Source organism: Pelodiscus sinensis, chromosome 3 (assembly GCF_052426305.1).
Source record: "Pelodiscus sinensis isolate ZL-2025 chromosome 3, ASM5242630v1, whole genome shotgun sequence".
Lineage (NCBI taxonomy): Eukaryota > Metazoa > Chordata > Testudines > Trionychidae > Pelodiscus > Pelodiscus sinensis.
This window is the reverse complement of record NC_143054.1, coordinates 52,627,900-52,642,395: the sequence shown is the minus strand read 5'-3', so window position 1 is coordinate 52,642,395 and position 14,496 is coordinate 52,627,900. Positions and strand designations below refer to the sequence as shown.

The following is a 14,496-nucleotide window of genomic DNA, read 5'->3' as shown; positions in this document are numbered from 1 at the left end:
CATTTTGATAGCATCTCAGAATGTGTAACATTAATTCATAATTGAAATGAAATAGTGAAAATCATTCACATACTTCTCTAGCATTCAGAACACAATTCTGTGCTTGAAAAAGCACATACTGGCAACATTCATATTCTGCATGTTTGTTCCCATTTACTTTCCAGATCTAATGCCTTCAAATGTGTTTACAATTTTTCCCTTTTGTGAGATGTATTGGTCAGAAATTAATTAAAATGGGACAAATATTGTGTTCAGGAAATTTGCACTGATAGCAAACCCCATGAAAAAACATTTTTTAGATGGCCTCTTTGAAGACAATACGTTCATTTCCTGATCCCACATTGGCACAAATGTACTGGAATTGTTTGTTAGGGGATGTTGTGAAAGCTAAAACTACCACTGGGTGCAGAAGAGAATTAGAGTAATTCATGGACAAAAAGTCCATCAAAGGCTATGAACCATGATGGGCAGAGACACAACCAGATGTTCTTTGTGCCTTTTAATCTGTGACTGTCAAAATCTGGAACTGGACAACAGAGGAAAATTGCCCCATTGTGTTCATTGCTTCTGAAGCATCCGGGCTAGATGGACCATAGATATGACCTATTATGTTGTTTTTATGTTCCCTCCTCTAAATCAGGCAACGCCTTAGCCACCAGCCTGTTTGTATTTTGGAGTGGGCGGATCTCTCTTCTTGACCTGAAAGTCTATCCTGGATCTGAGAAATCTTCCCAACATCTTTTTTTATCAAAACAATTATGTTTAATAGAAAAAAAATCTTCATGAAATTCCCAACCAGATCTACTAATTACATGAGTTTTACAAGTGTTGCTTATCCAGCAATTATTTTTGTAACTATATAATATAATTTTCAAAGTATTCTACAAACGCTGTTCAATATTTTACATGGTACAGTAGAAATTATTATAACAGTTTACTGTGGTATTGGTTTTTTTGTGAATATCCAAAGTCTTTTTTCAAAACTAATGTGAATCTACACTTATTTATATATTGATACTTTGCATCACCTTCAAACTTGGTTTGGAATTTTGCCTGCTGACTTCAGTGGAAGTTGATCAAGTCCTGTATCTTCATTTCTAAATTTGGATGACTTAAAACCATTTGTGGATCATTAAAGTCAAGAACTAGAACCCAAGCTTACCTATTTATAATTTTATCCATTTTTATTCTTCTGATCATATTGACAGTGGTACACTTTGGTTCATTATTATTTTAAGAGTAGTTTTATAGCAACATCAAAAGGCACTAGTCAAAATTGCGGCCCCATTGTGCTAGGTGCTTTACACACATGCCGTAATTTCTTACTTCAAAGAATTTACAATCTAAATAGGCAAAACAGACAAAGTGTGGGAAGGGAAAACAGGGTACATAGAGCTGATATGACTTGCCTAAGATCACACAGCAGATCAGTGATAGAGCTTAGACTAGAACCCAAGTATCCAGAGTCCTGATCCAGTAAACTATCCTCTAACAAGATGAACTAAACTTAACTAACTAACTAGTTAAGTTAACTATAACTTAAACCTCCCTTCCCCAAAACTGACTGAACATAAGATATCATAAAAAAGGGAATTATAGTTTTCAAGGCAAATTTATGGAAGATTCATTATTTATAAAGATCATTTGAAAATGGGCTCTTATGACCTGGAGGATATTTTGTTATTACCTGACCAAAGACTCGCTTCTGAAATGTGTTAACAAAATATCGAGATATTATTCATCCATGCTTGATGTGCAGGAAAGGAACTTTTACTGGACTGGGAGATGAGGCATCCATATAAGCCTGGCCAGCATAGTGGAGAGGTGTCCCCCTTCCCACCACTTCTCATGACAAAGGCATTGGGTAATAGTGAAGGTTTTGACCTACCCTCTCACTCCCAATGGCAATGGTGGACAAGGTTCCCTCCAACTTGCGCAGCAGCATAGCCCTGCAGCTGCTTAATCAGCCCTGCCCAGCCAGGAAGCTCCGTGTGTGGAGCCCTGAACTCCTGACTACCTGGGGCTGATTACGCAGAAGTGGGGCTGTGCGGCCATGCAGCTAAAAGGGAACCCGGATGGTGGGCTCATTTGAAGGGCCCTTCTTGTTGAATTGGTTCAATCATGTGGCTGCAAATCTGCATAAAGATTCTTCAGGGAATTGGCTGCCACTTTACTGTTGCTCTGCTGTTCTTCCCTCTCTTCTCAGATCCTTAGCTTGTGTAAACTGGTTAAAACTATATACAAAAGTGGAGGATCTGGCTGTTACACTGCCATAAAACTAATGTCAATAACTGACCAATCAGACATTTTCCATCTGTCAGATGCTTGATAATCCCTTATCATAAAAAGAGAGACTAATTAGATGCAAATATTTTGGTGCTGTTTTTCTGAATAATGTTTCCAGACTATGAAATAAAAGTAAATCAAGAAAACCGATAAATTAGGATGATGAATACTTCAGGATCTTGGCAACTTTTTCAATGTGCATTTCAAAATGTCTGAAGGGAAAAAGAGCCAGGTAAGTGTAGAGTCATTCTTACAATGAGCACTTAACTTTTATTTTTGTAAAGTGTTGTTTTTTTACACACACACACACACACACACACACACACACACACACACACACCCAGTACTTTGCTTAAATTTTAGCTATACTTGAAATGAAGAGTAACTTTTCCTCAAAAGAGTTAAGTCAAAATTTTCATTTTAACTTCTAACATGTATGTATAATTTCCGGCATAATAATTATCATTGGATAAAGAATGTATGTTATGACAATTCCTGTTAGCAAGCTGATTGTGGTGTCGTATGAATCAAATCAGTAAACAAATTTAGTGAACAGCACATAATGGTCTAAGTGCATTTGACTTGTAAATGCATTTGCAAAATATTTTATTAACAGCAGGTGGCAACCTTTGAAAATTGGATTGCAGCAGTATGGTTTTACCTCTAACTCCACAAATACAAATGATTTAAAGAATATTTAGTAGGTCAAGACTGGTTTATCTGAATGTCTGCTTATTCCGATGATTCACATTAATCCTGTTTTAGAGTACTGTACTGTGCAGCATTAGTATGGAAAAAATACAATTTGTGCCAAAATTTTTATTTCTGTATTATTCCTACACAGATAGTTAGTTTTTATTCTTTTTCAAGTAATGTAGATTATATTGAAATGATACACTGAAAAAATTGTTTACATGCAATTAATTACTCTGAAATATAAAGATTTGTAACTACAGTTACTTCTTTGTTGCTCTTGGACCATGTTGCTATAGCTCATAGTTTTACCTTAATATTTTGAGTTCAGTTCTTGGGGATTGGATTAGTGTCAGGGGACAGATTTTGCTGCTTATGAATATATGGGTTTGAGAACATAGATTCTAGACTTGTAAGCTCCCCAAATCCTGACCTGCATGGGCCCTACCATTCAAGTGCTATCTTTTAAGAGACTAGAATGCAAGCCGTGAAAGATGAAAAGGAATTTTTCAGAGGTTAGTGAAACTGCTTCATTGCCCTATTCAGAATTTAGAACAAAAGACTCTCAGCATGAAGGATTAGCACATAAAATCAGTATAACACCTATTTGTGTTAGTCTAATAATGATTATTCTGCTTCAGGTCAATGTTTCAACACAAATAAATACAGTATTCACCAACTGCTTTTGCTTAGCCATCACTTTATTAGGAGCCCAAATTTATTCTTAAGTGTCACTCAGAAAAACTTAAGTCTGTGGGCAGGATAACACAAAATGTACTGCAAAGAAATGCAGTATTGTGAAACTGGAAATATATATGACTTTTCATTTTAACTCCTTGCTTTTTATGAGTCATTGTTCACATACAATATTCTTTCAGTCTATACATTACATTAGGGTTCATTCTCCTTCCCCCCCCCTTATCTTCATTCCTTTTGGTTGCCCCAGATGCATGACATAGAGGTCTTTTGTATAGAGGATAAAATGAGAAGGCTGATTCCATGATTTACAAAACATGTAGTAGATAGACCCATAGGGATAGCTGAGTGGGTTGAGCATTAGCCTGCTTAATGCAGGGTTGTGAGTTCAATCCTTAGGCTGTTTATGTATCTTGGGCAAATCTGTCTCAGGATGGTATGTGGTCCTGCCATGAGGGCAGGCAACTGGACTCAATAACCTCTCAAGGTCCCTTCCAGTTCTATGAGGTAGATATATATCTCCATACAAAAGAGCCATAATTTTCTCAGAAGCTGTATAGTCAGGGATGTTTTCTACATTATCCTCACAAGATAATGAAGTTGGACTTAGATAATGAAATGCTTTTCCGAGAGCTTCAATTTTTTTATTGTAATTTTATTTAAAAATTGTTTCATGCTTTGAGCACCCATTGGGCTATACAGCATCTACAGTCATTGACAGAAATAGCAATTGCTTATCTGGGTCAAAGGCATGGTAGAACCTTTTAAGAAGAATTGCTTTTTATATATTTATTCTATCTCAAATATAATGATTTCTGTCACTGAGCCACTGAATTACATAAAATAATAGTATTGATATTTGCTTCTCACCTGGGCATCTCTGTTCACTGCATCGTCTGATCTCCTCACCAGTTCCTTCACATTGTTGCCCTGTCACAGCTGCACCTTGACAAATCCTTATTCGCCTTTCCCAGCCACCATCGCATGACTTGGAACATCCACTCCAGTGACCCCATTGGTTCCATTGACCATTAGCTGTTTGGAGGAATGCCATTATTCGAATTGTAACAAACTGCATGGCTAAGAAATTATTAAGGCCAGAAATTTCAAATTTGTTCACTGTATAGAGGCCTCTAACATTTTTCATGCATGTGAATAAAAGTGAAGTCAGTGATAGACGTAACCACTTGGCATCTCTGAGAATTAGGTTTCTTCTGTTTATTCCTAACTAAGGATTGTGGGTTGCCCTTTGCAAAATCAGACCTCGCTGCATCACATCTCAAGTTTAAAAAAAAAAACTCTGACTTTGACTTTGAGTTAAGTTACTGCTCTTGAAGCCTGAACATGGATATTGTCACCTTTGTATTTTTTCTTTTCTCTGTACTTACTGTATTTTGTTATTGTGTACATATCTATGGAATGCATAGCACAATAAAATACTTTAAAATTAAAAAGCATCCCTCATATGTTATTTAAAGCCAGATTTTACATGCTCTAGCAGTGTAAAGCGGCCTTTAAATTAAATGTGATTATAATTTACTCACATTTTGATGCCAGTTTGCAGTGCCAGAGCTGAGTGAAAGTGAGAATTAGTTTCTTCATATACAATTTATTTTGTTTCTTGAAATACATTGTTTTCTAGTCCTCAACTTTTTATTTCTAAACATAATTGTTTTTAAAGAAGTACTAATAACACTAACAAATTGGAATGTCAGTTTTTCAGAGACCAGTGTTTTCATGTTACTTACACAGTCCCACTGTCCTCAACAGGCTTTTTGTGAGAGTCAGGATATAGGCCCTAATTCTGGAACTAAATCAGTGCATGAGCCTGAGGGCTGTCTATAGGATCCAGACAGGCACAGGGTCAACCCATACAATGCAGAATTAGAACTTAAATGATGCAGGCCACCAAAATGGGGCCCTTACATCACTTTTTAACCACAAATGAATGGCATGAGTTTTGCACCATTCTGAAATTTTCTACGTGAATTATTTCAGCAGAGAGGATCCTACTTACCTGTACATTCTTGGTTATGGCACTCCCTGCTTTCAGCCCAAGGACCTCTGCATTCAGAACCTCCATGAGCAGCTGCAGTGCACTGTCGACTTCTCTGCTGGGTGCCATTAGAACAGGTCACTGAGCACTGACTCCATGCACTCCACTCTTGCCACTGCCCATCAACTACCACAACACAAAAAAAGCATAAGCGCCAACATTATCTTCCAATCTATGCAAGAGTAGAATAATGTTTTATCTGAATCAGTATCCTCTGAAAGCATCACTTCCAACTTTTTACAACAATGATAGTTACATTGTTGGTCTTTTCTTTGTTTGCAGTTCAATTTATTATTGTTTCATTTGTTTGTTTGTTTTGGTACAATCTATCTCTGATACACTGGATAACAATTGCAAAGTTGGTGATTTGACTAAATGTACACGCAGTCACTACACCAATCAAAACACAAACAGGAATTACTCTTTGTGCACACCATTACCTGATATGAAATCACAAATTTAGCTGGCAATAGATGGTTATTTACCTATTATTATTCTTTGAAAAGTTGGCCTTATAAGTACACTTACACTTAAAAACAGCATAACTGAAAATCAGTAACTTTTACTGCTCATCCTGACTGCAAGAATCAGCATTTCCCTTCTCTGAGACAGAGAAATTACACAAATAATGCAGTGCTGGGATGGTAACACAGTGCTTTAGGGGTCTGTGGTCCCAACAGTTAGAGAAAGCAGAATTCTTGAACAAAATTACTGAAAATCCAATCACTAAGTTAAAACAAAATATAGCTGTACTTCTCTCCACAATGAATAAAAAAAAAGAGAGAGACTAAAAGTCAACCTTTGTCAGTCAGTCATGTAGAGGCATCTGAGACACCACAGTTTTCCCAGGACCTCAAAGTAAAAATAATTACAAATCTATCAGCTATCACTTGTGAATAGTTTTGTAAAGTAGGACTTTCTCTATTTTTTTGGTAAAGTTTTATTTTCAGAGTTCTTTTAACAGAAAGGCACTGTATCACTTCTATGGACAGTCTCTGTCCAGTCCTAGAGCCTGACAACCTATTCAGCAGAAAACTGAAGCCTCTGCAGGCATGGAAACTGTTTTTATTCATTTATTATAAGGCCTTATGCATAAAGGAAAAATGATGGGAACTACATTTTAATGTGTCTCTCTTTATTGTTACTCATTCATGCCTAACACTATTATTTATGGCAGGCAGGTGAAATAATGATGATAAATTACAGATTTTGAGTGAAACTGAACCCCCTTGAAATCCATGAGAATAGAAGCTACTGAGCCCCATACAGGTCAGGCCCCTATCCTTTGTATTTGGTGGTGTACCTCCTTCATTTGCTCCTCTTAACCTAGGACAAATAGAAACACATGACTGTAAACTCACCTTCTGATGCACCATCAAATAGCTATGTGGAGAGCCAGGCATGTTGATTCAGACTGTGGCACTGAATATCATTCAAGAGCTTTATGATTACTGTTTAAGACTTTAACTTATAACCAGTCGCCACTTTTAAATTTTACATTGTTATCTCAGGAAAGGCAAATTATACAGCATGTAATTGCTGTGGGTGAAATTCACAGCTGAACAGAGAGACTGCAAAAATCCTATGCACTACTTGGAACCAACATAAACATTATGACAGTTTAAGTGTTTTGTGTTGAAGGAAGAGGTACATTCCTTGTGCTTTCTCCCAGCATAGCGGTGAAGTTCACACTCTAGTAGCATCTTTTCTACTTCTATTTGGCATTCTTCAGCTCCTCAGTTTCAGCTAAGGTTCGTATATGATTTTGTGTATTTTTCTGGAGGGCCATGTAAATGTGTTAAGGTAGCATTGCTCCTACACAAATTGTTCTGGTTTTTTAAAAATGGTGATGTAGGCATGCAACATTTACAATGGCAGTGAGCACTTGTGTGTCTTCCAATAAGCTCTTCCAAATACCCAAGTGATCAGAAACTGAATGTGTGAAAAAACTGAACACAATTAAATAAATCCAATTTGTTACAGTGGCACTAACGATTGAACTTGTCACAGGTCGGGTCCTCAGAGAATCTAATGTTCTAATTCTCCTGATGCCCCTGCCTTTGATTTCTGTCTTGTGCATTTGTGAAAGCTACAGTCACAAAAGTTATCATTGTCTGAGCAGCAACCAATATTCCCTGTAAGCTGTGTGCTTAAATTGCCAGCCAGGAGAGATTAGCTGAGCATTCATAGACACCACAGCCAGAAGCATGTGTTTCTATTGGTGTAGCACATTTGCACATACACATAACACAAGTTATTCCACTTGTGGAAGGAAAGAGTTAGAGGGAACATTGGTGACAACACAATGTTTTCTTCACAATTTTCTTTCTTCCTTTCTTTCTTTTTAAATTTGCAAATAAATTTCCATTTTCACTACCAAAATATGGTGGCCTGAAAATCAAATATTTCAAACAAATGATGAAACGGCTGTATCCATAACATTTGGTTGTGCTGAAGAAAACCAAAATAAATGATTTTCCATTTGTCTTGTCTCAGGAAATTCCCATGAATGAAAATTACAAAATGAGGTCAGAGCATAAAAGAGATCTGTTGACTCCTAGTTATCAGGTCACAGGTTCTGTTGCTGACAAAGGAAGCTGATGTATACCATCTCTTGAATTTTCAACATCAATAAGCCTAATGCAGACATCAGTGCCTTTTGAAGAGAAGTTTCCATGTATGGACATAGATGTGATATTGCTACTTGTCTCACGCTAGTCACGAAACCTTTCTCAATGTCTGGATTCAATTAATCATGTCTGTACAGCAAATTTATCTAAGAGCAGCAATGTTGCACTCTCTGCCACTCAAAGCTCATGACCTGAACTGTATGCATGACAGTGACTCCATTTCCCTTTAATAGTTCTATTAAGCTGAAGGCCCTAATGTTTTAAACTGATTTAGAAAAAGCGTAAGAGAGAATGAAATCTCATGGAATTATTTAGATAATTTTGAAAATTCATTTACAGATGTAAAGAGTAAAAATACTAATTAAAATAATCACAGTTGTTCAACAGACATTTAAAACTGCATGACGAAAGCAGCTTGTATTAAAGTCAGTTATTTTCCATCTCAATCAGTGACACACACCTTACTGTGAAGGACCAATTTAATGCTTTTATACAATTTAAGCACTTAAGTCTCAATGGCATTAAAATGGTGCATAAATATGTACTGGTCCTCCTTTTGCACAAGTGAATAAACTAGTATAAATGATTAGAATAATTTAGTCTCCTATTTATGAATTATTATTAAGCTCACCTAGCAAAGTATATTTAAAATATACATAACAGTAACATCTGTTATGTTTCTCCTTTTCCCTGCCTTTGGTATATTGGTTGTCTTGTTAGGTATCTCTCCTGCATTGGGATCCTCCTCCCAAACTCCCCAGGCACAGAATCTAACCCCATCTGTTTGAAATCAGTGGGATTCAACATGGATAAAGAGGGGTTGATAACACATCCCAATATAGGATGAGATTACATTGTAAACTTTTTGTAAAACTTCTCTTCCTACATATCTGTATAGCATCTAACACCATCGGTGTAATCCTGATAAAAATTGCTCACCAAATATTCAAGTGCATGATACATTATAATGCAAATCACAAATAAGCTACACTAAATTACTCTAATTGAACAAATAGTTACTATATAAGCTCACCAGGGCAAAGAGCAATATTGCAAGGTTTATGTTGTGTTTCGGGTCCATCACATGATCTTCCCCCGTACTGCGGAGGTATACATGACCTAGTTCTTGTTCTTTGGCCTCGACCACATGTGAATGAACACAAACTCCAAGGTGACCACTCCTCCCAAACTCCATGTACTGTAACAAAGCAAACAGGACACCAGTAATATAGAAGATTCAAAATAAATGCAACAATATCATAAAAGGGACAATTTTGCCAACATCAGGGGGAAAAACAGCTTTCACAAGTTTGCAGCATTAGCCTATAAATATTAGCATTAAAAATTCAGTTGACTGCAATAAGGTCTTATTCTCCATATACTGCCTTGAACTTTGGAAAATTTTAATTAATCTATTATGAATTAGTCTAATCTCAATATATTTTTTCTTTAGTTTAATTGTAAGTAATATGGGCTACATTAAAGTGACTAGTGATTTTAGGTGCCAAGTTAGAAATATTGTAAAGGGGTCTCAGTTTCTGTGAACAGGTAGTCAGCAAAAAAATATATCAGATCAATTTTGGGTGTTTCAAGATGGGCACAAAGTTGAGAAAACCAAAATCACTAGTCTTCTCTGAAAGCAGACCTAGGTTTGTAATTTCTCATACTCTCAAGGGTGCATCTACACTGCACGATAGGTCAAAATAAGATACACAATTTGAGCTATGCAAATTGCATATGTTATTTTGATGTTATTTTGAAATAGCTTATTTTGAAATTTTGGCACTGTCTACACAGCACTTATTTTGAAATATATAGCTATTCTGAAATGTCCCTTATTCCTCACAGAATGAAGTTTACAGGGACATTGGAATAGCGAGCCCATTATATCTTGAAATAATGGGTATGCTCAAAAGATATGGAATAGCTATTTTGGGATACCTTTGGTATCTCGAAATATCACTGCAGTGTAGACAAAGCCTGACTCTGGTACATTAAGGGCTTTATCTTGCAAGTATAATTTATTTCAATGAAATCATGACAGGGTATTGTCCTAATGTTTATCTTCAGGTTAACCTCGGTTTTGCATTATTTCCTTATATGACAATATGCATGGAATTGTCTCCCTATATCTGTGGACCAGAACAGCTAAGTTACTTTCTGAGATTATAATATGATATAAACACATACACATAAATATTTTATATAAACAATGACTTCACAAAACAAATAAGGAATGTTATAGCAAGCCTTCTTCTCTGTTCATTTCAGTGTAGAAAAAACTAACATAGACCATACCGTATCCTTATATTGCATTTTCTTTTCAAGAAGAATTGGAGTCAGATTTAAACAATGTATTAAAAATAATTAACACAATTATGTAAAGCTTTAATTCCAGGGCAATAACCTCTTTAAAAAGAGAAATCTTGCAAAGAATGTTTCAGTTATATTCTAGTAAATCTAAGAATATTAAGGACAAAATTAAAGGCCCTACCACCCATCCTGAACAGCAAACTTGGTGTTCAGACACCTCAGTTGTCTCTGCAGGGAATACGCCTTAAAAGGCTAGGAGTGTCTGGAGAGATGGAGTGGCATGCTACAGCCCTAACACATCCATTACATGAAGCTGATGTTCAGCTGGGACAGATTCTTTTTTTTGTCCTACTTTCCATTGAGCATTGCCCATAAAGAACCTCTTTCTGTCAGGGAGTTGCACATCCCTGCACACCCTTAGGGTGCGTCTAGACTGGCAAGATTTTGTGCAAATACTTTTAACAGAAAAACATTTCCATTAAAAGTATTTGCGCAAAATCATGCCAGTCTAGACGCAGCCATAGGCAAATTCTTTGTGTTCTTGTGCAGCAAAAGCTCCACCAGCAAAAGCAAAGTTCCACCACCAGGTGACTTTCAGTGGAATAAACTCTGGATTTGACCTGGGGGACATAATCATGAAATGATATGCATTTTCAATGGGAATTCTATACATGGAGAGCCAGAATTTCATTCTCTTAGGAAGACAGTAAGTTGTCTTTTTAGACGATAGATTGAATTGGAACATTTTGAAGATAACTTCAGAGAAGACCATTTCTGATAAGAAATGTAAGTCAGATGGGCAAATACCAGCCTGTGGGCCAGATCCAGGCTCCTACACTGTCATATTTACCTGCACCTCCTGTTGACGGTGGAACACCATTCCCAGCCAATGGGAGCTAGTATTACCTGTACTTGCAGAGGTGCAGGTAAATATAGAGGCAGTGGCCCACCAGGGTCTAACTCCGGTGAATCACTGCCATTTTATTGCCCCTCCATGAATTAAGTGGCTATTTTACTTCCTTTCATCAACATGAATCCCTTATTGCTGAAAGCTTATTGAGTTGGCCAGACACGAAAGGTCTACAAAATACAATTATTATTTCACACCCTATGTTTCAAGTTCCTAGCTTCATTAACTTTCTCTTCTAAATATTACATCAATATGCATTGCATTAACAGAAAAATAGGAGCATTCTCAGTGAATATTAAATTGATAGATTTTAGTCTATTAATCTTAAAAATCTTGATTAACCTTGACAACTTAGTTAAATGAGGAAATCCAAAGCTTCTGAAAATGAATAAGCTGATAAATATATTTTTGCCTAAGCCTTTATATTGCGTCTGACTACAACAGGCACTGTTCATGGAGAAATATTATGACTCAACCATAGCATTTAAACCACTTTTTCACTGGCAATGCCTTACTTTTTCAATCCAGCCCTGACTCTAAGGATCAACATTCTTTTGATCAGGAGAATGTGAAAAAACTATTTCTTGGTTCAGGTTCCACAGGGCTATTCGGAATAACAAGGGAATAATTTCATTTACTGCAATTATAGTTGAAAAGGAGGCTCAAATTGAAATGATCACTTCAAAAAAATACAAAAATTAAAGCCAAATTTTTTTCATGTCCAGTCAAGAATAAATGATCATTTTTTATCACATTGAAAAAGATATGAAATGAGAAAGTTCTTGATATTAAATACACATGGGCAAAGAGGATGTATTTAGTTCTGGATACAGAATAGGATTAGGGCTAGTGTTTGTCTTCATAGGCAAAGATTTGATTATGTCAGAATGCTGTAAATTGTTCCCATAACATTACATTTCCAAAATCGCAGAATTCTCATGAGCTGTTCTTCAAAGGCATTTTAGGGCAAAAAAATCTTACAAAATGTTTCTTGTAAGTTTATTACTAACCAAGCCATAACCTGAAAATAGTTTTCTTATGGTTTGGAGTCTGACCAAGAGCCGGAAGAATAGATGAGTCTGGAGCTGAGGGTTCCATTCTGGTTTAGATACCTCTCCAATATCAAATAAATGGTGGGTTCAAAACAAGTCTTCCATGAAAAAACCAGATCCCTATAATATTTCTTTGTCTGGGATCCAGTCTCCCACCAAAATACAGAGCAACAGTTAACAGTCTTATTTCTTATATGCAAATGACATATGAAAATTTAACTACAGGGTAATTAGTGAAATTAGGGATGGAAAAGGCCTGAAGCAACAGCACATCTAATTCTATTATAATAACAAAAGCAGGTTTCATCTTTATTTTATATCATCACCACCATTCTCCAGATCAATTTTAAATGCCCCCCAAATGGAATTTCTAATGTCTAATAATCCTTATCTTCAGAAAATACATTCTGAGACTTCATTTATATTTCCATTACTTAATGACATTCACAAAGTGCAAAGAACTCAGCTAAAATATGATGAAAGCGTTAAGGGCCGGAAAGCTATGTCAGTCTATAACAGCTGGGGGTCCACAGAGGAGTTAATGTTTTCTGTAATACAGTTTCAGATGTGAAATTCATTATTTGGGATTAAAAAGACAGTTCAAGTTATTGCAAATATTTTTGTGAAAAACATTGTTAGCAAGGCTAGTCAGCATCATTGCTTTAATTAATTATTGACAGGAAGAAAATTGTTTATTTTGGGAATTCTCCATAGTAGTTCTTACTAAACTTAAATATCTAATAATATTGGTTTGCATTCACTATACAATTATTCCTATGAAAGCTTTTAAAACTGTTTTATGAAACAAGGCTGCTAATGACTCTCTTATACTCACTCTCATGGAGGTTAAACATCACAGACACTAATTGTTGACAGGGTCAGTGTTGATTTATGTGGGTATTTCCCTCATGGCTTGGCTGAGAAAATATTTCATGCAAAGTGACTATTCCCTAGTCTCACCATTTCCTGGCTCTAAACATGCTGCAGTACAAATTCACAGTGTTCACACTGAACAACTTGTGCAAGATTAGCATTGATTATCAGGCTACCCCAATTACCCTTCTTCCAAGAGATTTTAGGAGTTTTTGTTGGCACTTAAGATGCTTTCATTTACTCTGTGTTGAAAGAAGACAAGATAATTTGGCCAAAGATGTTCAGTGATATGCAGCTTAACACTGTCATGTAATGAAATAAGAACACTCTGAAATTTAGGACAACATTTTTGAACATGACTAGAGATTTTGGGCACTCATGTCCCTTTAAGGTGACACTCTGTGCACCCAAAACCCATATTCACTTTTGAAAATCTTGCTTTAATTGACTTTAGCTCATTCACCAAATTTTGCAACCTGCACCTTTTATCTACAGAGTTTCCTATACCTCACTGGATAGACTCTACTTCTATTCTCCCAAGATAGTTTGTCTTTCTGCTTCTTTGGTTTTATCTTCCACCCAAGTGAAGGTTTGATCAAGCAGGTTGCTGAAAGCCAATGATAAAGTTCCAGAAAGGCAAAGTGATAGTGCTAATCTTTTGAACTTGTGGATATAATATGCTTGTAGTGATGCTTAGTGTGGAAAAATATGCCCCTCCCTCAGTAAATGTGTAGGGCACGGGGGAGTAGCAGGAAATACTATGTAATAAGTGGGAGCAGTAGAATTTGCTGTGGTCCTGAGTGGGCTAAGTGCTCTTCTGCACCCACAAAATATTTAATTAATTTCAGACATTCCTGATGACACTCTGGAGTGATGCTATACCTAAGAGTCTAAAGAAAAATGAACTTTGACTCAATTTTCTACACTGTATACAAGCATTCCCAACTCAATGCTAGCGTTAGTATAAAAAATGTAAACAGACTTTGT

General features: G+C 36.2%; 1 protein-coding gene across 4 annotated transcripts in view; it reads right to left on the bottom strand.

Annotated features, from left to right (window-relative positions):
• Nucleotides 1-14,496, bottom strand: part of ADGRB3 (adhesion G protein-coupled receptor B3) — a 649,111-nt gene that overhangs the window by 359,561 nt on the left and 275,054 nt on the right. For all 4 annotated transcript variants that reach the window (XM_075923698.2, XM_014575580.4, XM_089777101.1 and 1 more), the window contains 3 exons: nt 9,395-9,559; nt 5,693-5,857; nt 4,546-4,710 (listed from right to left, as the gene is read on the bottom strand). In XM_075923698.2, the coding sequence (XP_075779813.2) occupies nt 4,546-4,710; nt 5,693-5,857; nt 9,395-9,559 (495 nt within the window). The remainder of the gene's footprint in view (nt 1-4,545; nt 4,711-5,692; nt 5,858-9,394; nt 9,560-14,496) is intronic.